At 41.4% G+C, this 25,045-nt stretch overlaps 3 protein-coding genes across 9 annotated transcripts in view; 2 read left to right on the forward strand and 1 right to left on the reverse strand.

Annotated features, from left to right (window-relative positions):
- Positions 1-11,649, forward strand: part of KLHL6 (kelch like family member 6) — a 40,218-nt gene extending 28,569 nt beyond the window's left edge. Inside the window, exon 8 of the transcript XR_014565027.1 lies at positions 10,993-11,649. The gene's annotated coding sequence lies outside the window, so the exon portion shown is untranslated. The remainder of the gene's footprint in view (positions 1-10,992) is intronic.
- Positions 1-25,045, reverse strand: part of GPR148 (G protein-coupled receptor 148) — a 98,121-nt gene that overhangs the window by 23,681 nt on the left and 49,395 nt on the right. Inside the window, exon 3 of one of the 5 annotated variants that reach the window (XR_014565030.1) lies at positions 1,351-1,499. The exons of 3 other annotated variants lie outside the window; for them this stretch is intronic. The gene's annotated coding sequence lies outside the window, so the exon portion shown is untranslated. Of the gene's footprint in view, positions 1-1,130; positions 1,500-25,045 lie in introns of those variants that run through there. One more of the 5 variants, XR_014565031.1, reaches the window with a different exon arrangement.
- Positions 151-23,530, forward strand: AMER3 (APC membrane recruitment protein 3). Of its 3 annotated transcripts, XM_083741641.1 has the most exons (5): positions 153-835; positions 1,015-1,119; positions 4,087-7,102; positions 13,771-13,817; positions 22,117-23,530. In XM_083741641.1, the coding sequence occupies exon 3, from the start codon at positions 4,108-4,110 to the stop codon at positions 7,099-7,101; it is 2,994 nt and encodes a 997-aa protein (XP_083597767.1). In that variant the 5' UTR covers positions 153-835; positions 1,015-1,119; positions 4,087-4,107; the 3' UTR covers position 7,102; positions 13,771-13,817; positions 22,117-23,530. The 3 variants fall into 3 exon arrangements, with proteins under 3 accessions (XP_083597768.1, XP_083597767.1, XP_083597766.1); XM_083741640.1 differs by lacking the exon at positions 13,771-13,817 and having other exon boundaries at positions 176-835; XM_083741642.1 differs by lacking the exons at positions 1,015-1,119; positions 13,771-13,817 and having other exon boundaries at positions 151-835.

The following is a 25,045-nucleotide window of genomic DNA, read 5'->3' on the forward strand; positions in this document are numbered from 1 at the left end:
TGGAGGAGCGGAGACGCGAACCCGGTTACCCAGGATTACGAGACTACCACTCTTAACCACTACACCACACTGGCTCAGGTTGTTTTTGGAAGCGCCTTCCAAAAGAGCACCAAATCCACTTCAGTTGTACAACGTGAATTTGCCAGTATGTGACTGAGCCCCACCCATAAAAAAGCAACCGATTAGAAGTGCTCTGGGTCTGTTATTTTTATGTGGGAAGCCTTTTGCTGCTGCCTTTCTCACCTCCCATCTCCCTTCAGATGCAAAATGCCTTCCAAATAAGCAGAAGACACAGAGAGCTATCTTCTTCCCCACTATGCTCCATTTAGACATCTTCCAAAAGGGACACAGTACAGCGACCTTACTACACAATGGAGAATGACGTCTGCTTACAAACTGTTAGATATCAATCCACGCACTAATCGTCTTTGAAAACCAGCATTATAAACACTGGGGGAATCTGGGCATTTCAAAACCTTTTATTTGCAGAGAATAACAAGAAGCACAAATCCTCTGGTGTGGGTGCTAACAGTTGGTGTTTACAGATGGCTGAAAGAATCCTCTCTGTTCTAAAATTGGCTACATGTGAAAACCTGAAGTCCATGCAGGGTGTGATATCAAATACCTGGGAATATTTCAAAGCTGGGGAAGAGGAGGAGAGGGAGGGAGGGAGAGAGAGAGAGAGAGAGGAGGAGGAGGAGCAAAGAAGCAAAGAGAAGCAACCAGCCCCTTAGAGTCTCACATGCATTACAGGAGCTTTTTCATAAAACACTTAGCAGCCTCAGCAACAAGAATATAATTGCAAAGATTTCTGCTTTTGGGATGGTAAAACATGGTGAGTAGGATCTTTTGTTGCCTTGTCTTTTTATTAGGTTTTTTGGTGCAAGGGTGTGGTGTGTTTGTTTTCTTTGTCCCAGTGGCAGTGTGTGTGTGTGATTATTTTGGGCTAGTTGCTTCTTCGTTGCTCTTCTTTCTGATGCCGGACCTTAATGTGCTTATTCATTCTTTGTGTAGGCACTGAACAGCAAAGGTGATGAGATCTGGCAGGGTGGAAGCTTTGCGGGCTAATACAGTGGGCTGCCAAATAGAGCCAGAAATGAAATGCTGATTTCCTCTCAGGTATACTGCAAAGATTTTTGTTGTTGTTGTTGAGCTCTCTCTCTCCCCTCTGGAGGTAGGCTAGTGATTGGTTAGCTTACTGTGCTGGCTGCCATGCAGTTATTCCATAAGGTGTGAAGAAGAAGGGGGGGGGATCTCTCAGCTTCAAGGAGGGGCGAGGGAGACCTGCATAAACTATTGTAGCACACTGTTGGCATGAAGGAAATCTTGCGAAGCAAATTAATTTCTTGCCCGCATTCCTGTGCGCTGTTATTCTTCCCCAGTCATCCATTTCTGCATTAGCTGGGAAAGAGTAATTATTGCAATTCTTCTTCGATCAGAGGATTGACACAGGGAGCTATCCATTGTGCTGATTGTCTGGAAATATTACTGTATGTACCCTGCACAATAAAGAAGGGGGAAATAGTAATACCCCCAATACTGCCTGCTAATTCATTCTCACAAAACTGAAGATGTGTGATAACTAAGGCCTTTTCCAGCTACATAGCATCCTTCATTTAAATGAACAGTTGGCTTTGCTTACTTTAAGATACAGATTTCTCATTCATACTTTACTGAAAAAAAGAAGGTCTACACAGATAGGTTTAATACTGTAAAAATATAAACAGTTTAAATGTTCAGAGGATTTGCAGTTTTTATTTCCTGAGCATATTAAGCCTGAAAAAAACCCCCAATGGAGATTTACATGTTTTGGCCAATTCATGAAGAAATCAGAGACTGACCTAAAATGATATTCAAATTAGAAAGCTATTTTACCCTAGAGAGGCAGATGATAAAGAGGGCTGATGAAACAAAAAGAAAACAGTGCTCCAAGCATGTAGGATGCTTTAAGGATGGGAGCCTATGTTGCATTATTCTATTTAGAATGATGATAATAACACACAAATAACATTCTTGTCTGACAAAAATCCATTGTGTCACCTTTTTTCAATTTTTCTTTCAAAGGGAAATGGAGAGGCTATTATTAGAGTGATCAGTTTGAGCAGTGAGATGATCAATAGTTATTTAAATGAATCTTTGCATCACACTCTAAATAAATAGAAGAGTAATTTGTCAAATTGGCTATAAGCCTTAATATCAATAAATACAGTTATTAAACTGTAAAATACAAAAATTGTGATATCTATATGCATTGCATTTAGAATGTAAGAATTAAAATAGAGAATAAAAATATGTAAATACTCTCAAGCCATTTTCATCTTAGCTGTTTTTTTTTAAAAAACATAACAACAAATAGAATAGGCAACAATCTCAATGAATAATGTCTTTAATAAATTGCCATTAAAGCACACTATGTGAGAGATAATGATTAAATCTTTTAATTAAATTGTGACAGTGACAAATGCACAATTTGAAAAGAAGCTTTAGAAAAAAGGAATGAAAACTACAGTCCTTTTTTCAATGATGATTAAAGCTGTTTCCCCCCCTAATCCTTATAACCAAGCATCAAAAAGCAGAAAAGTAATCTGAAATTCTAGATATAAGTCCAGCTCCTGAATAACAATACATATAAAAATCCAATGGCAGATCTCAAATGGGCCATTTTTAATGCAACACTATACCTGTCTACTTAAAAGTAAGTCCAAATTAAGTTAAATGGGTCTTAAAGACTGCAGCTTTAATTCAATAAATTTAGGATACACTGTAAAGCATAAAGCATTTGTTTGATTCTTTGATAAGTTAAATCTTTTAAAAATAAAATAAAAATGACAACATATTGTGCTTCTCTGTATCCTGACAATAAAGTAGGTTGATCTGCACTCCAAGTGCTGTATTTTAGCTAATATATTGCCCTTTACTTTAAGGAGACTTGGTTTGATTCATACAATTATTTTTGGCACGGTTACAAATTTCCTCATTATTTTGGTATGATGAATAGTGGTCTGACAAACCCCAGGATAGAAACTTACACAGCCTAGCTAGTTTCCCCGCAATGGGGTCATACTCAGAGTCAATCCATTGAGTTAGGACTAACATGTCCATTGATTTCAATGGATCTACTTTGAGGATAACTTAGAAAGATCCCAATGTTTTCCATCATATGATATATAGCATACAATCTCACCAAATGCTGGAATATTCAAAAGGTCAGTGAAAATCTGGAGTCACTATGTCAAAAATGGTCATATGGCTCAGTTTGCAAATGGTGAATATCCATATACTGTGGCTGCAATTATTTATATAACAGTTAGAAATAAAGCTGTGGCTTGATGAAAGATGACAGCAGAATGTGAGAGCAATGGAAAGCAAGCTATGATTGTTATTTGTAGTGGGAAAATTATAAATTTAGTATAAAAAAAATTAGTGTAAACAATTTTTCTAAAAACTATGATGCTTTATTGACTTCAGTGGAGCAATCTGCTATTTTCAGATTATAGTAACAGTCTAATCTTGAAAGAGTCATGATGGAACAGGGAGATTAAGGGCCAGGTCATCAAGTTAATCTAAATTTTGAAAAACAAAATACATTCAAGTTGCTATTGACCAAACAACCATTCTTCAAGCACAACACAGCAGGTGGACTAAACCAGTTCTGCAGCACAGTACTCAATCTAGAACCAGGATATTCAAAGTGCACAGCACGTTCCTAAGAAGGCAAGAGGAGTTACTTCCTGACCTTGCCACAACCCACTTTGAACATCCTGATTGGATCAGGAAACATTATTTGAACAGACACTACTAAGTGTCTCACCACTTATGGTCATTTTAGAGGGAACATGGAAGCAAGAACTTGAATAAATCTAGATGTGTTAGTTTTGCTTAGGACATTTTAAGCCTTTGCTTCTTGACTTGGGTGGGTATAAATAATAAAATTATTATTATTATTATTATTATTATTATTGACTTTTAAAATCCTGATCTTAGACAAAGTCTCCCAGAAGCGTTGTTTTTTTTTTTTTTGTGGTTGCTTGCTACCAAGTGAATCCTGGAGGTACTCCTTAAGTTTACTCTTTGTTTTGATTGTAGATCCAGATGTGATGAGACAACATGGAGTTCAAAAGAGGAAAAACCTTTATAAAATCCAGCATGCAGCTGACCCATGAGAAATTACCTTTAGTGAGCTTGAGTCCTGGGGAAAAGGGCAATGTAGGAACAGACATAAGAGAAAGGAGCCACCCTGCAGTTGAAATCCAAAAAGCAAGTTTTTCTGCCGATAGAAGTGACAGCTTTTCCAACAGCTCAATCAAGACTGGATCTAGTGAGAGCATCCTGTTGCTCCCAGAATCCTTCTACAAACCTGTTCGGAAAAGTAAAACCCACGACTGTGTTCTGGGAGGTGTGGACAAAACTGAACACTGCAGCTACAATAACAAGATCTCGGAGGAAGGTTATGCAGCTCCTGGGAGAAGTAAAGGGCGGATGATCAACAGTGCCAGCTTTTCTGGAATTGGGAACACACAGAATTCCAGCAGCAAGAAAGAATCGGTGGGCAACTCGAGCCACTTCTTGAACAGCCCGCAGCAGATGATTGATTACCGAAACTTTGTGCCACAGGTGCCCTTTGTGCCAGCGGTTGCAAAAAGTATCCCAAGGAAGAGGATTTCCCTGAAGCGATCCAAAAAAGGCCTCCGGGATATATTTCACATGAAAAAAAACAAGCCAGAGAGTCTTTCCTTGCTGTCAGAGAAACAAAAAAGGCTGCCATTTCCAGGCTGCAAGTCAGAGTTGGCAGGCAGGTTCGGCAAGTATTTCTTCAAAGCCGGAGAAACGTTTTCTGCTGACTGTTTGGCACAAGAATTTTCGGATGGCGAGCTGCTCTCAGAGTCCTCCTATGAGTACTCCAGTGCTCTGTGTGAAGATGTTGCTTCCCTGAAGAGCTTTGATTCTCTCACTGGGTGCGGAGAGATCTTCGCAGACGAGAGCTCAGCTAATATGGAACTGGAGGTTAGCAAAGAAATCTCGCTCAGGCAATCGCAACAGAAAGATAGTCCTGCTCTGGGAACCTTTCAAGGGGGAGTGGAACAGCTTGCATCGCCAGCCCAGAACGAAGCAGGAGACTTTGCAAAACTTTGGGACAACATCAACAAATCAGTGCAGCTGCATCAGAAGACCCTGTTTGATAGGAGGCTTCTGAAAATACCCAGTAGTGAACTAGGAAAGTCTAGAAATGAGACCAGTGCCTCAGTGACTGATCTGCTTTCTTCCCCTGACTCTTCCAAAGAGAGTTCCATAGATACAGGGACCCCAAAGAGTGACAACCAGGAGTCTATGTCAACCAGTGATGAAGGGTACTATGATTCATTTTCTCCTGGGCAAGATGATGAAATAAGGGAGGATCAGTCCCCTGGGGTACCAGGTAGGTTTCCAAGAGACAGTTATAGTGGCGATGCCCTTTATGAACTATTTTATGATCCCAATGAGGCTCAGATCAGCCCAGTTCTAGATGATGACCCATGTATGTCTGAAAGCACTTCAGAAAAGGCCATTGAAATCCCTTTATCAATTTATAGCTTTCATGTAGGGTCAGAAGAAAATATGGCTTCTCAACCAGCCATTGACATAATCAGTCAAGGATTCCTTCACAGCACGTGGAAAGGGAAGGAATGCTTGCTTAAGCTCTGTGATACGGAGCTCTCCCTGACCATGGGAATCATCAACTGGCTGAGGAAAAACCCAGGCTTGATTTCCCCCCAAGACTTTCCCAAGAACCCTCCCCCACAGATGGAGAGAGATGGCGAGCCAGTGCCCACCAGTCTCAGCACATGCCCAGACATGTGTAAATCAGCTTTTGCGGAAAATAAAAACAATGCAGAGACATCTCCAGCTGACTGCAAAAATGGAACTGAGGTATATTCAGCGGACAGAACTGAACAAAGCCAAAGTGATGTTCCTTCGTGCAGCTCAACTCAAGAAAGTTCTCAAGATAGGGAAAGAAATTGGAGTGCAATGTCTGGGCTCACAACAGACAACAGCATATCGTGCGACACACAGAGATCAGAGAGTTGGGAAGATCTCCTAATGAGCTCTTCTTTAATGGAGAAGATATCTCTCGTAGAAGAATGCACAGATCCTAGCAATGAAACTCTTTCACTAGAAATTTTGAATCTGGAGACAATTTGCCCAACTGATGATAACCCACTGGTAATGGATAACCATGATGCAGAATCATGTTCTTCTTATATGACTGCTGCAACATCTCCAGATTCTCTAGGGACTGAAGAGGAAAATGAGATGAAGGATCAAACCTGGTCTGCTGAATGTGACAAGCCAACTGAGCCACTGAATCTCAGTCATCCCCAAAGCCAGATCAGCCAGACATCCAAGGAGAGTGACACGAATGTAATGAGGCTTTTGGAAGATTGTGTCACTCAGGTTGTTTCCTTAAAGATCAATCATGACTCTGCAAGTAATCACTTGGAAGATGATTGCGTTGGAAATGAAGTGAGCAGTGATACAGACGCTATAGTTCAATTCACAAACCAAATACAAAATGAATGTAGCTGTATAACCCCAAGCCCAAAAGGTTCTTCCAGCCACCCTTCAGGCCACTGTAACATTGAGTCAAATATTGGAGCTAGTGTTACATCTCTCGCAAATCAAAAGGAAGGTCTCATTTGTTTTGAAGATCAGAAAAACACAAGTATCCTAAACTGCATGGGTCCAGTTGCAAAAAACAAACTACCCTTTGAATATGCCCAGTTGAATAATCAAGCCCTGTCCTATATCAAAGATTTCAGATTTGAACTCAGTGCTCAAAATTCTACCACCATGGCACACATTTGCAGGCCGACATTTTTGCCACTCTTTGGTTCCATCTGCTCAGACACAACTAGTGGCTTTTCACAGCCTTTCTGCAGGAGGAGCGGTTTGCTGGAGAAACATTCACAAGACCAAGAAGTTCCACCGAGCAGCACACCGTTATGTGGCTATTCAACGTTCCAGTGTAAAGTACTGCCAAAGGTGTCCACTCTTCCACTTTTACAGGATGCTACCAAAGAGAGAGCAGTTATGGAGAAGACCTGTGATGACTTGCTGTCATAAGGTGAGTCCTTGAAGGAAGACCCTAAGTGCATTGAGACCCATTAGGAAGGCACTTACTTCCTGCCCACTCATTTTGCCATAGACAAAGCCTCTGAAGGGTTATTATTTACAATGTCTATATATTTTTACCCTCCAACATGTCCCCCCAAATCCTACCCCCAGTTTTAGCAACTTTCTAGTAAGGATTAGATTAATTTACCTCTGATTACTGAGAGTTGTGGAAATATATGGGTTTGTGAAGTAAACCCAGAAAAACTGGTATCCTACGAACATTTTTGCTAGTCTGCATGCTCAGACATAAGGTATTTGTTGGCTGCATAAAAAGACGCCACTCTTTTGTAACCTTTTCTTACTTAAGTCACCTGGTTGGCAGAGACTTGTGTTTGCTGCAGACAACCAGCGGGTGGGACTGGCCCCCCAGGTGACTTTGAGAAAACCACACCCACCTTTCCCACACCTGTTGTCATATATGAGTTCAGGTTCAAGAAACCTCATGGCATAAATAAATTGTTCATTTTTCATTTTGCTACTTATGGAGCAACATAAATTTATTTTTATTTTACACATTGACACAGTAAACAAATGGGATATTTGCATTTAAAACATGAAAACATGTGCTGGATGTGGAATAGGAGTAAAAGCAGAAAGATGTTACGGATAAGTATTTAGGGTGTATATAGGATGTATCCTATGCCCTTTTAAAATGTTTTTTTGGGGGGGGTTATGGGGTTGTTGTTTTTATCTTGATCATATATTTTGTGGTTTTCTGTTCTGGTTTTCTTCTGCGAGCCACCTTGAGACCTCCGGGTATAGAGCGGTATTGATATAATAATAATAATAATAATAATAATAATAATAATAATAATAATAATAATAAAGGTCTGCAGGTAGGACATTTGCATGGTTTGGTAGAATCCATGACTGAAAGAGCCATGGGCACTTGTCCTCAGGAAGTCAGATACAGTGTTAAAAATGGAAGTGTACCCAACAGAGGTGAATTAGGGCTGTCCAGATATCCCTTTATTTGCATATGCATGATAATGTATGCTCAGGATGCTATTGGGGCAGTCATATGCAATCCCACTTTCAATACTATTTACGCCTGCGTAAGGTGGTCACTTCCTGCCAACCTAGCAGTTTGAAAGCACGTCAAAGTGCAAGTAGATAAATAGGTACCGCTCTGGCGGGAAGGTAAACGGCGTTTCCGCGTGCTGCTCTGGTTCAACTGAAGCGGCTTAGTCATGCTGGCCACATGATCCGGAAGCTGTACGCCGGCTCCCTCGGCCAATAAAGCGAGATGAGCGCCACAACCCCAGAGTCGGCCACAACTAGACCTTTAAGGTGGTCACACTGCTTCATTCCCACCCAGGGCATATCCTGTAAGTTCCTCCTGAAAGCCCGTTACTCCTTATACCTCCAGACTAATGTTTTATTGCAGGTGTATTTTGCAACATGCCCTTGACCCAACAATAGTGCTTTAATGGTGATTTCCCCCCTCTGTTCTGGTTTGTTCTGTGATGCTTCCCAAATGCTACCACATTATTGCTATATAGCCCAATGAAAGTGGGACAAAAATAAACCAGAACATCTGTGCTATATAAAATTACAGGATATCAGCAGAAGGTTACAGGAAATGCACTGATTGGAAATGAAGCAGTGTGACCACCCCAAAGGTTTTGCAGATGCAAACAGCGGGATTGTGTGTGACTGCCCCCAATAGCGTAATGAGCACCAATTGTCCTGAAGATGCAATCAAAATAGTGGCTGGAGGGGGCTGTTCTCTTTTACTTTTGTCCTGGTTTTGTTGCTATAGCCCCTCAAGACAGCAATAATGTGGTAAGCAGGTATGGTGGTAGATTAAAGGATTAGAGATAATGTTGAGGACGGCCTTCATGAGAAAACCCAGAGGGACTAAAGCTGAGGCAAACCAAGTGCTGATTTATGTGGACCTAGCAGGAAACAAATCTTTTCTAGGCATGAGTTACTTTCTGGTAGTTGCAGAAAGCAGAAGCAAAGCAGACACAGCTGTCAGAAGCGGTAATGTACCCTATACTAGTGCTTTATGAGATTGTACCGCAAACTGACTTGGGGCATTTTCAAATACGTTGTTTCACTAGCAGCTGTAGCATGCCACAAGTTGTCAGTGTAGACACCTGCCAGACCAGAGAGATATGTCATTACAGTTTGTATGCTATAGTTAACTTCCCAAGGAAGGCATGACTTTTGCTCTCTGGAAAAAGAATGGACAGGTTACTCTAGATATTAATTTAATGGTGTACTGCTAATCATTTGCATAATTTTAGATATGTATTAAACTTGGAGGTCTTGGTGTGTGGGCTGGATTTTGGCATGCACCTGATTTATTGCTTGACTACATACAAAAGTCTTGATGTTCTTATTTTATGACTTCTCTGTAAACACATCTGAGAGAGAAAATCAGAACCTGGACATACAGGCTGCTTTGCTATAACGTAACTCCACTTCCTTGGAGGTTTTTAAGCAGAGGTTGAATGGCCATCTGATATGGATACTTTAGCTGAGATTCCTGCATTGCAGGGGGTTGGACTAGATGATCCTTGGGTACCTTCCAAATTTATGACTATTATTGGCCCACCACACATAGAATCAACCCACATTTTAACATGCCTTTGGGATTGCTTCCCATGTTACATTTTTCACTATGAAGATTAAACTATATGCTTGTTGTTGTTTTTTATAAATATTAATATCAGTGTATTTTTGGTACTCCAAGTACACAGATCAAGGAATCTGTATATGCGGTGATTCCTAGTTCTGTGTAATTGCCCCAGAACTGATGTGTGATGCCATTTATATGTTAGAAAATATAATTTTTGCTAAGGAAAAGTAGCATGTGAGATGGCTGATTTGAGGTGGCTCAGCAGTTAGGAGGAGCTATTAATGTGTACGATTACACGGTAATTTGGCTGAAATGCATCATTTCATGAAACCTTTTGGAAACAACAGATGAGGTCATTGTCCTTATGATCTCATCAGATCTATGCAATCATAAATTATTATTTACCGTATGTTTCTACTGGTGGGAGAAGGTCCTATTTAGATGGTGGCAGCAGTTACCTGTGTACCACCGACTGATGGGCTGCAGCTGACAATATTTCTCAAGAGCAGATCTATAAGATCGTTGTGAGGTGTGTCTGGCATTTCTGTTCTCTTTTTAGAAAAGCTTGAGATTTCTTTCATATTGGAAGTGGGAGGAAGGTAGACCATATCTTGGAACTTACAGGAGGCTGTTATTCCGGCCAACAGAACAGGAAATACCTCAAGGCAAAGATGATATCACTGATTTTTAATGAAGCTCTCAGAAAAGGCATTTACAGAATCCATAATCTAAAATCAACTTTATTCACAGCAAAAGTAGGTACTCAGGCTTCTTCATGAGATTATATGCACAAACCTTTGTCCTAATAAGGGGTATTCATACTTGGTGGCTAGATAACTGGCATTTAAAAAATATAGCATCTCTTCACAGATCCACTTTTCTTGCCTGTGTGTTACTACTAAGAGAAATTATGCATATTTCAGCTTTTAAAAGCATCCCCAAATCTTAAGACTTGCAGTTAAGCAGCATGTTCCGAGTAGGGTTATCAAGTAATCAGGGGGGAAACTGGCCTGTCTTGTGATTTTTAAAGCAGCTCAGTCAGCGGAAATAAGAATAACAGAATCCTAGAACTGTAGCATTGGAAGGCGCCTAAAGGGTCATCTAGTCTAACCCCCTGCAATGCAGGAATCACAGCTGCTTTGCATTCATGGACATCAAGCTGCTGCTGAAGACACAGGAGCAGGGGTCAGTCAAAAACTGAAATGGCATTTGATGGAGACTGCATCATTGCATGGGCAAGAGTCATGATACAGTGGTACCTCGGGTTACAGACGCTTCAGGTTACATATGCTTCAGGTTACAGACTCCACTAACCCAGAAATAGTACCTCGGGTTAAGAACTTTGCTTCAGGATGAGAACAGAAATCTTGCCATGGCGGCAACAGCGGGAGGCCCCATTAGCTAAAGTGGTACCTCAGGTTAAGAACAGTTTCAGGTTAAGAATGGACCTCCGGAACGAATTAAATTCTTAACCCGAGGTACCACTGTACTGGATACTAATTTGCTACCAGAAAGACCAGATACTGCTTCCTAACTAGATAACCAGTATCCGATTGGTGATGCGCCCCAGACTCCGCAGGCATGCTTTGAGCGTCATCTAGCATGTGCCCATAAAGGAAAAAATAGATGCTAAATTAAACAATTTTATACTTCATTAAGCAATGCTCCTTCCAGCTTTGGCTTTGTTTCACTGTACTGTCAGCATCTGACTTGTTCGCTGATTGTCACAGCAAATAATATTTAGCCTCAACCGGTCTTACAGAGCAATCTCCCCTGCCCCCTGCTTTAATTAAATACATGTAGGCTTTTTGGACATGGGCTGTATAAGACATTCAGAGACATTGTTATAGTCCTTTCTCAAAATAAAACGATTGATTTGCTATCATGCCTCTTATTTCAGTAGGACGTTTCCATGGATACAGGCTTACAGGGTTGGCTTGCGATGCTCTGGCAATGCTGGAGAGCACTAAAGCATATTCCTAGCTAGCCTGCTGTAGATCAAGGGTGTGAATGATTATTGCAAATCTAAGTCAGGATCTGCTTTATATACTCTTTTTATTTTCTTTCTTTTTATAGCTTCATGAATGGATTTTTTTTAAAAAAGAAAGAAATAGTAAATTGTAAACTGTGTGCAGTTGTATTGTCCAAGCAATGAGGATGCAGAGATCACAATAGTATTCCTGTTACATTAAAATAGGCGAAATGGAGAATACCCTAAGATAAAATGTACAGGCGGTTTGCCTCTTCAAAGCCTGTCAATTAAATATTTCCCCGTGACCAATACTTCCATAACTGGGTTTACATTTATAAACCATATTGAATATGATGCAGTATGATTAAGAAATGAAGTGGGGACAAAAAGGAGGCAGGGAAGGAATCTGGGTAGCTGGTTTTACGTTAGTTGAGTTATCTTGTGAAGACTATTAATGTAGATTCCAGAGTGCAGAAGGCAAATCAGCTGGTGTTCATTCTCTTTTTCTTTCTGAACCTTTTCAGAGTCTCGTCATACGTTACATGGCAAATGCTTGATTTCTCCTCCATCTGTATGCATGGTAGGCTGCCATGACCAAACGCAGCTCCCTGGCAAAAGCACTGGTATGACATACTCATCTGCTGTCTGCAGACACTAGTTTTACAGGCACAGTGAACTATGTGTGAAGTGAGGGAGCCTAAGGAGTGTAGGGATGGCAGAGTGTGTCTGTTTCACTCCGTGTCAATATTGCATGTATTCTGTTATCTCATTAATCCGTAATTAAAATAAAAATCTGGGCAAAAGTTAAGATTTAAATACAGATTTAAATGCTTACTTAAAAATACATAACTGAATTTTTATTTTAACCTGTACTCCCCCCCCCCGAAAGGCATATTTTAAAATGTATTTACGTGCATTCCTATAATGCAAAATTCAGAGAACTGCAAAATTGAAAGGGTAATACTGTTCCAAGCTGTCTATTAGTCTTGGAGGTGAAGATGAGTCCAGTTTGTTTGCAAATGGAAATGACATTCTTCCCCCATCCCTAATCCTAGGTGTGCTAATGAGGAAGTCTCATTGACCTCACAGAACTTATGATGCTGTCATCTCACTGTTAGACCATGAGTTCAGACGCATGGCAAGCAGAGTGACTTTTTGACACTAGCCAGGTCAGCAGAGGCTCATCAGGGATCAGAGCTTGAAATGGCCATTTGAATACTCCATACTATTTCCCCTGGGATAGCTCAGTTGGTAGAGCAGGAGACTCTTAAGCTCAGGGTTGTGGGTTTGAGCCCCACATTAGGCAAAAAGATTCCTGCATTGCAGGGGGTGGATTAGAGGACCCTCAGAGTCCCTTCCTGCTCTGTGATTCTGATTATGATGGGCAAAATGGCAACACAGATAATTACTTCCTTACATACTAGGTCGGGGTGGGGAACCTTTTTAGCCTCTTTATCTGGCCCGATCCCCACAGGCCAACTTTGAGACGTGGACAGAAGAACCCACCTGTCAATCATTTGATGTCATAAAGACACCAGGTGATTTGCAGGTAGGTTGCCCTGCCTACCTGTCAAAGTTGGCCCATGGGGATGGGGCCAGTCTGCAGTGCTTCCCCAGGACCTGGCAGCCAGCTGGTTGCTGGGCATTTGGGAACTGCAGTACAAGGGCTTTGTTGCTCCAACTGCACCAGGCAGATTCCATTGAAACCTCTGTGAAAAGATAGCATTTTCAACCTATTTTAGCAGAGGTTTCAATGGAACCTGCTTGGTGCTACTAGAGCAGCCAAAGCCCTTCTGCCCATCAGCTTTTTTGTAACTAGGTCATGTGAATCAATCCTAATGCTCTTCCAAAACTTTTAGTGGAAAAGAAGCCCACAGAACTGCAGTTCTAATTGCACGGCAATTGGATTAAGCTTTCTAAAGCTGAAGAAAATGATCCCAAGTAGACAGACCACCCTGTGAATTCAGTTAGGACAAGACAAGCCTTCTCAAACAGCATGCAGATTACAGTGCTATTACTGCCTTTTTTTTTTTTTTTTTTTTTGCTGTGCTCACTGCAGGCATAATAAAGAATGATTATAAGCCACAATAGATTTCGGTGGGACAGGTAAGTGCACATTAAAGTCTATCCCATTGGACTAAATGGGATGTAGAAGTGCATTACTTTGGCTGGATCGTGTCCACTCTTTGGGTGGATGGGGCATTTTTAATTTGAGAAGAAGGCCACCAGAGAAATGATAGATAATATCAGAATACCTGAATACCTGAAGGAGCATCTCCATCCCCATTGTCCAGCCTGACACTGAGGTCCTACTCTGAAGGTCTTCTGGTAGTTTCCTCACTGTGAGAAGTGAAGTTACAGAGAACCAGGCAGAGGGCCTTCTTGGAGATTCAGAACTACACAACTTTTAGAAGACATCTGAAGGCAGCCCTGTATCAGGAAGTTTTTAGTGTTTGATGCTTTTTTTAGACAATCCCCAAAGCTGTTGAGCTGGTTTTTGTTGTTGTTTTTTTTACAAAAACGCCAAAAACTTGCAATTTTTTGATTGACTTGCCTAAGATCCAGGACAAAGTGCCACCTTTCAGAAATTCCCCCGGGACATCAATCCAGAAGTCCCAAATATTATTGCAATGTATTGCAGCAGTAAATAAATGGATGCCATTCAGAATCTTTCTCCCATGCCCAAATTTAAAAGCCCAGCTAAATGCTACATTCATGATAAAATCCTAGTGGTGTTAAGGCTCAAACTAGATCTGCTACAGGCCAGGCAGGTGTTCTGTTTGGGGATCTCCCCTTTTCTCTTGGCTTCCTGTTATTTGACTTTGCTGCTTGAATTGGCTCCATTTATTTTCCCCCTTCTCTATGCCTCCTTGTCTGTTTTCTTCATTTTGCCCTCTGTGTTTTCTGAGACTCTTCCATTAATGCTCCTTTTGTGCTCCTGACACCCCTCCTTTAATTTGGGAGGGCATTGGCTTCTCTCCCCAACATTCCTTTTTGTAGTAATTTGGTACTGAATCCCTGGTCTGCGTTCCCCTTTTGTGGCTTTCTTAGCAGCTGCTCTTTGGCAAGCAAATCTACTGTACGCCGTGATCTCTCCCTTCTCTCGTTGCTGTCTATTTATTTTTGGTACTCTGCAGAACTTAGGAAGCTGCCTTATTCTGAGTCAGACCAGTAGACCATCTAAGCTCAGTATGTATGTATGGGTGGTATTCAGTGCTAGTCCTCCTCAGAGCAGACTCCCTGAAGTTAATAAACATGACCAACACCCCATATGCACTATACAATTAAAGCAACATCATACCATTTAACAGTCATACCTTCCTCCAGAGAATTATAGGAACTGTAGTTTGTTAAAGGTGCCGAGCGTTATTAGGAGACCCCTGTTCCCTACACAGAACTACATTTTGTAAGGTTCCCTGAGAAGAAGAATGGATAATTAAACCACTCTGAGAATTGATGGTACAATTGCCAAAAAATAAACTTTAAAACAAAGCTGATCCCCGAGAAGCAACAATAAAACACCAACACTCAAATGCCTGGGAGTAAAGAAAAGTTTAAACCCAGCAGTGAAATGATGTCCAAGTTGCTTCCAGACAGGCCTCTTTAGGGAGAACATCCCTTAGGTGGGGAGCCAGTGCGGAAAAGGCCCTTTGACTTGGCACAACCCTCTGAACTTCTACAGAAGGAGGTGCTCAGAAGAGGGCTTCTGGTTACGATTTAAAGGTCTGGCAAGATTCCCAAGGTGGAAACTGTTCCACAATGCACTGGGTCTAGAAGTGTACTGACAGCCAGCGTGGCCAAATCAGATTCAGTGTTGTATCTTCTGACTATGTAGTTTCAGTCAGAAATCTGTGGTGGTTAGAGTGTTGGACTGGGAATTTGGAGAGCCAGATTGAAATCCTCACTCAAGAAGCTCCTTAGGTGACCTGGGGGCAGTCCGGCTAGACACAAGGCAAGGCAGGGTTCAGACTGAATGCTGGGCTGGATACAAAGCAAGGAGAGATGGGGTTTGAAGTGGGCAGGGCTGTGGGAAACACACAGACAAAAACCGGATTCTTGATCTCGAAACCCTTCATGAAAAATTTGGTTACAATATCTTAAGAGGTGTCCAAAAGTGCAGAGAACAGACAATGAGACAAGCGACTTTCCAAAATACACAGGAGGTAAAGTATATGTAGAGTAATTATTTTTATTTTTTAAAGGACCGTGCCCACAGATATACAATCTAAACAACAACACCCCGGGTGGGGGCAGAAGGAGAGCAAAAGATCAGAGGCCAAAGGATCAGAAAAGAAGGGACAGGGTTGACCAGTATTTAAATAATTGCAAAGAAGGATGAGGGAAAATGTTGGGACACGATGGGTTTCGGAACAAAAACAAGACTGCAAGAGAGAAAGGATGGAGATGTAAAAGTTAACAAGTAACCTGAGGCTTAGCTGAGTTGAAATAATGTCATCAATATATTAGAAGAGCAATCCTGTATACACCAATTGCAGCAGGGATGGCATCACTATGCTGGTGTAATGGACATCAATTCAGGGAGGAGGGAAACACACAGTCATAAAAGATAAAATCAGTGTAAATGTGGCAGTGACTATGCCACCAAAATCGACCAATGAAAAACTGTGCTTGGAAGGAACAAACAGAAACTAATAATGTTGGGAGCATGCCTTCAGCACACACCCCTGCACCAACACCCACACCCACACCCTGAAATATCATGCCACAGCACTGCCTGTGCCATCAGCCCCACTTGGCTCAGTCCATGACCACTCTGCTACTGTCAGTCCCAGGCATGCAGCTGTTTTGATTTCCTTATGCTGCTAGCAGCCACCAGTCTGGAGCACACTGCACGAAGGTAAGGAAGGAGAGCCCACAACACAGCTTGTTGGGTAGGATGTCTAGAGAGAGCAGAAAAGCCCCCTTGGAATGAGGGTTCAAGACCCACCTAGGAAAGGAAAACATTCTTGTGGCTTGCAGAGCAAGTGCATCCCAATGGGTCACATTTATTAATTACATTTAAACCCCACCTTTCTTCCACGGAGCTGAAGGTTGCACATATAATTTTCCTCCTCCCTATTTTATCTTCACAACAACCCTTTGGGGTAGGTGCGGCTTAGAGGCAGTGACTGGCCCCAGGTCACCTAGCAAACTTTGTTGTGGCTCTGTGGGGATTTGAACCTTAATGCTAGCCTAGCACAGTAACTACTGCAAAGCACTGCCTTTCTTATAGGCTGGTACAACAGTTGTTGGGTCCTCATTTTATCTGCATCTTTGCTGGTGCAGCAACTGGCAAGATTGAGCTGCCAATCCAACGTCTTTCTGTAGAGAAAGCTTTGGTGGTGGTTGTCCTCATTCTTTCTCACAGCATATTAAGAAAATGATCATTACTGGCACAGAATTTAATGTATTATTCAAAAGCAAAGAGGGAAGCTTTTTTTTTTTTAAAGGAAAAAGCAAGCAAGCCAAGCTTTCATATCAATAATTCAATCCCTCCACAGCTATAGCACTAGTTTTGCCACTTCACTCCTGGCTATCTCCTCATACATAGTTAATGTTTAGATGCCCCACTGCATACACCACGGCAGATGGAAAGAGCTGCCATGGTTTAACACCAAGTGAACCATTTATTTATTGTATTTATTCCAGTCATTTATATCCTGCCTTTAAGGAGGCTTATGAGTAAAGTCAAAATACAACAATAAAAATGGCTATAAGTCCATTTCAAAATCTACCCGCCAAGATCCTTCCCACAGGGCATTTGGGCCTGCAATGAGAGAGCCGGTTCTGATGTCTTCTTCCTCTCCATTCATTTCACACAAGATGGTCCAGGAGGGAGAGAGGAAGACAGGGGATGAAGATAACATCAGGCACCTGTTCTCCTCCAATAATATACTTAGTTTAGATTTCTTTTCCATCCATTTTGCCCCCAAAGACTCAGGATAGAGATACAATGTAATATAGCTGAAATCAGTTATCACTAAATGTTGGATAGCGCTTAGTATTTGGACTGACCAGGACCAAATGAATGTAAGAAAGCCTCTTCCGTGGTTTTATAGCATGCTCCTATGAAAGAAATATTAAAATAGAACACAAACATTATTAGAGGCAATGCGTGCTTAGTGGCTGATGTGCATACCAGCTGGGCATTGTGCACATTCACCGCACCTCATGGAATATGTGTTCATAATCTATCCATGAAAGAGGGAGTTGTGCACCATTCCCAGTCAATATACATATTCTCCAGCAGGCCTTGGGAAATGTGCATGCCTCAAGAACGTTTTGTACATTCTCCAGTCAATATGCATAATCTCCAATAGGCCCTGGGGTCTTTGCATATCTCAACTGCAACTCCTTTAGACAATATGCATAATCTCCAAGAGGCCTTTTTGATAGATATTTGTAAATTCTCTAGGCTATATGTCCTCCACCGCAGAGCACCTATAAACCACAAAGTGAGTAACAGGATAAGCAAAACCTTGATGAAGTTAGAGTCTTATACAATAAATAATTTGACAGATTCACTCTGTTTGGCTTCAGCCTGGGAAGGGCTCACTACGTCTCCCAAGATATACTGCCACATTTTGTGGTTGTAGATTGGAAGGTAACCATGATCAGAAGCAGCAGGTGGAAGGAAAAAACATTTCAACCAGCAGAGGGCAGAGTGTCACTAACATTTTTATTTTTTTTGATCTTCCAATTTCTTGTATGACTCTTGTTTTCTAGCCAAAACAACACTGGTGTAGGAGAAAAGAGAAAGTAGCACAAATATTTGAACTGGCCTTCCAAGATCAAGTCAGGCTGAGGAGGTGAACAGCTTATGAGCCCATGAAGACAAAAATGGCCCAAAACTGTGTAGAAAGGTGTTTCTCCATGATAAGCAACCCTCATGAGTGCACAAATGGTAATGCAGAAAGGAAACCCAGTTAAATACACACACACACAAACTACGCAAAAATGTAGTGGCAATGAAGGGATAAAATAGACTAAAATGAGTCTATTATATATATATATATATATATATATATATATATATATATATATATATATATATGCAGGTTTTGGTGTCCTCGGGTGTCTTCCCGTGTAAAAGTTGGGGTGTCTAGGCGACGTTTCGACGAGGTCTCACTCGTCATCTTCAGGCTGGTGCTTTCGGCTTCTTGTTACTGGAACAGAGCGGGATCTCAATGTTTGAGTTCCTATAAATACTGTAGAGGGGGTGTGGTGTCTAGCCTCCAATGTTCTGGGCAGAGAGGAAGTTCCCAGGCTAGTGTGCCTTTTCTTCTTTTGTTCCTTAATTACTTGAGAGATACCTTGAGTGATTTCTTGAGTGATATCCTGAGTACCACTTAGGTGGGTCATTAGGTGTGGATTAGTTGCTAAAGTCTTTGTGTCTTGACCTCTTGAACTTTGTGAAGAGTTTTCCTGAGAAGATGGCTGTATTGCACTTAGTTGTGCTTTGGCTTGGCTTCGTGTATAGGGGCGAGCTGTGGTTTTGTGGCTTGTGTCAGCCAGATCTGTGTAGGGATTGCAGGGGGGTGCAGCATCCGGAGGTGCCACCATGGATTGGCTACTGGATGGTGTCAGTAATTCATCTGTGGAGAGGGTCTGGGTTTGGGTCTGGTGTGGTTGATTGGTGTTGGCGTTCTGTGAAACAGGACACGAAATTAATTTTGCAGATTCCAAATTGCTCTTTAACACGGAACATCACCACAAGAGAATAATCATGGAAGCCATCGAGATAGAGAAACACCCTCACAACATGAACAAGCGTGACGACACATCCCGCTTGCCAGACATCTGGAAATTAGCCCTCCCCACAAAAACTGACACCAGATCCAGAGGCACACAGAACGCCAACACCAATCAACCACACCAGACCCAAACCCAGACCCTCTCCACAGATGAATTACTGACACCATCCAGTAGCCAATCCATGGTGGCACCTCCGGATGCTGCACCCCCCTGCAATCCCTACACAGATCTGGCTGACACAAGCCACAAAACCACAGCTCGCCCCTATACACGAAGCCAAGCCAAAGCACAACTAAGTGCAATACAGCCATCTTCTCAGGAAAACTCTTCACAAAGTTCAAGAGGTCAAGACACAAAGACTTTAGCAACTAATCCACACCTAATGACCCACCTAAGTGGTACTCAGGATATCACTCAAGAAATCACTCAAGGTATCTCTCAAGTAATTAAGGAACAAAAGAAGAAAAGGCACACTAGCCTGGGAACTTCCTCTCTGCCCAGAACATTGGAGGCTAGACACCACACCCCCTCTACAGTATTTATAGGAACTCAAACATTGAGATCCCGCTCTGTTCCAGTAACAAGAAGCCGAAAGCACCAGCCTGAAGATGACGAGTGAGACCTCGTCGAAACGTCGCCTAGACACCCCAACTTTTACACGGGAAGACACCCGAGGACACCAAAACCTGCATTCCTGTACCCGTGAAAATCTACGAAAGCATATATATATATATATATATATATATAATATGAGTCTATTTTATATATATATATATTGAGCAAAGGAGGCACAATAAGTTATCTTGCGATGCAAATAAGGGAAAGTTGTTCAGAAATACGGTGAACTTTACTGCATAAGCAGCTTTTCTTTAAATGTGAAAGAGGGAAAATGAATGAATGAGGAAGCCTAAGGAATAAATTAGTCTAAGGAATAGACAAAAGTCACAACAAGATTGCAAAGTCACAGAATGATTTATGAGGAGCAAGGAATTTCAGCCACAATAAAGGCCCCATTCACACAATCCTTTCGGTTGCCAGGCACAGCACATACCTTTGGTGAAGTATTGTGAGAACCAGCAATATACCTACATTTTGCAGCAATTTATATGATAGCTCCAGGAGTTAGTTTTCTGGCAGTGCTATGATAAAATATACATCTGCAACCAAGTATTTAATAATGTACATTTTGTTAATATAACACTTTCTCTGTTTACACAAAGCTGGCATACATGGATTTTTTTTGTGGAGGGTGACAATGTCACTCTGCTATAAGAAATAGTGTTACCAATTTATGAGAGGTTAGTAGGAATATGAAAGGCCCAATCCCTCAATGAAATGAACTGAGTATGCATACAGTATTCACACAGAGTTTGGCAGGTTATGGGCAGCTTCACACAAGACAAAATGTGCTGCAAAGGAATGGGTAGAAAATGTGTCTTAGGTCATGTAATTGCTTCAGACCAATTTAGATTACTGCACTTTTATAATTATGCCACAATTCAAGCCACTGCTTGGTGGTTGCTGAATTTCAAGTTGGGTGCATTGCTGAAGTCGTCTCATGGCTTCACATGTGAAAATCTGCAGATATGCTTTCAACCCATGTAATGCATTTTAATCGCTTTTCATTCTGAATTTTAAAATTGTTGTATCCTGCCCCAGGACCTGCTGGTGAAGGTTGGTTAATAAATATAGTAATAATAATTTTAAATATCAGTTTGGAGGCCTTCAGAATCATCTCTTCCCTTTGATTTAGATGAAAGAGAAGAAATGTCCTGGCGAAAGTTCTGGAGATAAAATGCATTACTTGGTGTCTAGTTCTTGCTCCATTTTCCAAATCTACAAAGGAAGCAGGGATTGTAGAGTGGGGGATATAGAGTGTTGCAGCTCCAAACAGGCCATATGGTGAGAGTGGCAGAAAGTTCTTCCCTCCAATTTACATTACATAGTGGGTTTCAGATAGCTGAGGCTGCATGTTCCGTAGAATACTAGCCAAAAGGATTTGGTAGGCCTTTTGCTGGCAGTTTTTATTAACGATTGGGTGATGAAGAGATTATATATATATATATATATATATATATATATATATATATGATGGGAATAAAAGGTAAAGGTAAAGGACCCCTGACAGTTAAGTCCAGTCGCGGACGACTCTGGGGTTGTGGCGCTCATCTCGGTTTACAGGCCGAGGGAGCCGGGGTTTGTCTGCAGACAGTTTTTCCTGGTCATGTGGCCAGCACGACTAAGCCGCTTCTGGCGAAACCAGAGCAGCATACGGAAACACCATTTACCTTCCCGCCAGAGTGGTACCTATTTATCTATTTGCACTGTGTGTTTTCGAACTGCAAGGTTGGCAAGACCTGGAACTGAACAATGGGAGCTTACCCTGCCGCGGGCATTCGAACCGCGAGCTTCTGATCGGCAAGCCCAAGGCTCAGTGGTTTACACCACAGCGTCACCTGCGTCCCTATGATAGGAATGGATTACCCACCCACCCCCCAAAAAAGAGGATAACATCAAAATAACAGTTTTTTGTTAAGTTTGGGATTCTGCACTGGAACAATCCAATTTACTCTTTATATTGTAGAATAGTTTGGCAAAGGATTGTTATAGAATTATTGTAACATGGTGCCACGTGTTTCTTATGTTTCAGGAGTGATTCTAAAGATCCATGCTCTGCAAATGCCAATTTCTCACATATATCAGAATGAGGTAAGAGACTGGTGTCATCGGAGACAGAAACCCCATGAAGACACTGCTGCGGATGCACCTCCTAATCTCTTACCAGAAGAATGTGGATTTTAATGAACTTAATATTATAAGCTCTTGACACCTTGCCACTTGGTCCCTTGAATGGATGTGTGCAATGTATAATGACATGCTTGCCCCCAGATTCAGTCTTTTTGAGTTGGATGAAAATACTTGTTTTAGAATATAGATATACGCCAAAAGAAAGATTCTCCTGGTTTGGGTAATGTTGAAAGGCAGTGCCCCAGTCCAGCTAAGGCCGTGCACATTTTCTTCTGTGCTTACAGTGGATTTCTCTGCATGCAAAAGGGTGCTGCACACTTGTTTCCTGGACTGGAAATCCCACTGAGAAGCAAGTCTCAGTAATGTGATCATCAGCTTTTGAGCTTTCTGCTTCCCTATCCATTTCCCTGCATAAATGACTGATGCTTTTAATGATGATCTTGCTCCAGTCCTGGATGAGGCATTTCCCTCTAACATCACTAGGTGAATCAAATGCAAAACAACAGCAACAAAAAAAAGTTACTGAGTGTGCTCATGATCTCGCTCAAGACAGAATGTGACCCAAATGCTGCTTTTGAAGCAATGGTTTAGAATGATGACCCTGTTCCAGTATATGTGCCAAAATTTCTCTAGATAGAAAAGAAAGTACACACTGACCTTACGAATCTGAATGTTCATTTAATGTTGCAACATGTTTTGCATTAGCAGAAATGAGTTCCCAGGGTGCTGGCCCTTTGCTACCATGCTGAATTAGCCAGTCATTATGCACTCAAACCGAAGTCAACCAAAATGAGTTTAACAAGATGTAACCCAGGCAAATATTCTCTCCATGGCTCAAATCCTTTCTCTCCATTGTATATAAAGAAGGTCCCATTTAGCTGGGACCATCTTCTTCTTTTTTCTTTTGTTGTTTCTTGCAAGACAGGAGCATCTTTCCCAGACCAGTCACATCTTCAGTGGAAATGTTTGCAGTAGAATACCTAGACAAAGTGGCTGTTTTTTCCGATTCTGATACTCCAGAATACAGAAGAGAATGATAGCACTTACTTTAGATGCTCTGTTAATAATAATAAAAATAATATTGTTGCATCTAAGATACATTCAGATAATAGACCCACTGAAATCAATGTTCTTGATTAACTTCAGTGCATTTATTCCAATGGGTCTACTCTGAGTATGACTTAGCTGAATACAACACACAATTCCTCAGTCTCATATATCCATATGACATATCTCTTCTTGTATCATAGCTGTGCCTTCTATATCATAATTTATTTTTGTTGCTTGCATTGCATATTAAAATTACTTGAATTCTATGTTGAGATCTCTTCTCTTCTGCTTATTTTGTTGCTTTATTTTGGATATCATTCATGATACATCTTTTTCTAGTGCTGACAGCTCATTCTCCAATAACTGCCAATGTGTTGCTGCTTATTATTTCATCCCATCGTCTTGTGTAAAATTACATACCAGGACACTTATTTACCTTTTCTGTGACAATATGCTACTGAGGATACAAAGTACAAATGAATGCAGTGACCTGAGTTAAAGGAAGGAATTTGGTGACTCTGCATGTTCATATGGCAACATGAAGGATGTGCACAAAATAGAAAAAAACAAACTAGGGATTTTGCACATTGCCTAGTAAACATACGTAGTCTCCAGGGAATGTAGCTGAGGAATGTGCACAAGAGGACAATATTATTGTACATATTATCATTGTACATATTATCATCTTGGTGATTATGCACTGAGGAGAAAATGTTACCGTATAAAATGTGTATGGCAACAAATGAAACAGCTGTGATGAATTCACATTCCTCAACATCCGTTAGTGATTATCCATATTTTGATTGGGCAGTGTGCAAACCCCCCTGTTGACCATGCCAATTTATGCATATTCTCCATGCCTTCATGAGAATATGCACAATTGCTGGTATGCATTTTTCCAGTCAACTCACATTGGTTCCAACATCTGTACACCTGACCTGATGTCACAAAGGGAAAGGGCAGACAGAAGGCTGTGAGAAGCAGGAGTCTGAAGGAGCAACAAGAGAAGGGCAGAAGGGATCAAATAAAGAAGGAATGGAGGAGGCAGATGGACAGATGTGGTAAAGTGAAGGATTATAGGCAGGGGGAAGTTGTAAAGAAGGAATGGTCCACAGCAGCCTTCCCAATCTAGTTTAGGACCACTCCCATCAGCCCCAGTTAGCACATACAAAAGAGAGTGTAGTTTAGAGTGCTGGGAGATCAGGATTCAAATCCTGACCCAGCCATGAAGCTCACTGGGCATCCATTTATCAACCTAACCTACCTCACAGGGTTGTTGTGAGGATAAAATGGGGAAAGGGAGAAGCTTGGGCTCCTTGGAAGAAAAAGTAGGGTACAAATGTAATAAATAAATATGTATTTGGGTACCAGACAGGAAAAGTCTGCTCTGGACAATGTCTTCTTCCCAGCTTCCCCCTTGCCCTCAAACATTTAATCCATATGTTGGGGAAGGCTAGGAACTATATGAATTTCAAGGAAGATTGAAAATGAAGAATGGAAATGGGAAAATGGTAATGCAATGAAAGGCCTCCATGATGTCTTAGATACCACACACACACTCACTTGTAGCATTGGGCTATAAGTTTAGATAATTATTTTCTTTCCAGAATATTTTTAACGATCAACTGAGAGGTGAAGAGAAAGAGAAAACAGGAGAAACGAAAGTAGAAAATGGTATAGAAGTTTGAGATTAGTGGGAGTCAAGAAACAGTATCCACGGGGTGTGAAATCTAAGCAGCCAAAATCTGACTTCTGATATCTCAGCAGGTATCTCTCATGCA

Source organism: Podarcis gaigeae, assembly GCF_964106915.1.
Source record: "Podarcis gaigeae genome assembly, chromosome: 5".
Classification (NCBI taxonomy): domain Eukaryota; kingdom Metazoa; phylum Chordata; class Lepidosauria; order Squamata; family Lacertidae; genus Podarcis; species Podarcis gaigeae.

Bases quoted from the DNA above. Each gene is read 5' to 3' on its own strand.
- AMER3 (XM_083741642.1), top strand. From the start codon at position 4,108: ATGGAGTTCAAAAGAGGAAAAACCTTTATAAAATCCAGCATGCAGCTG.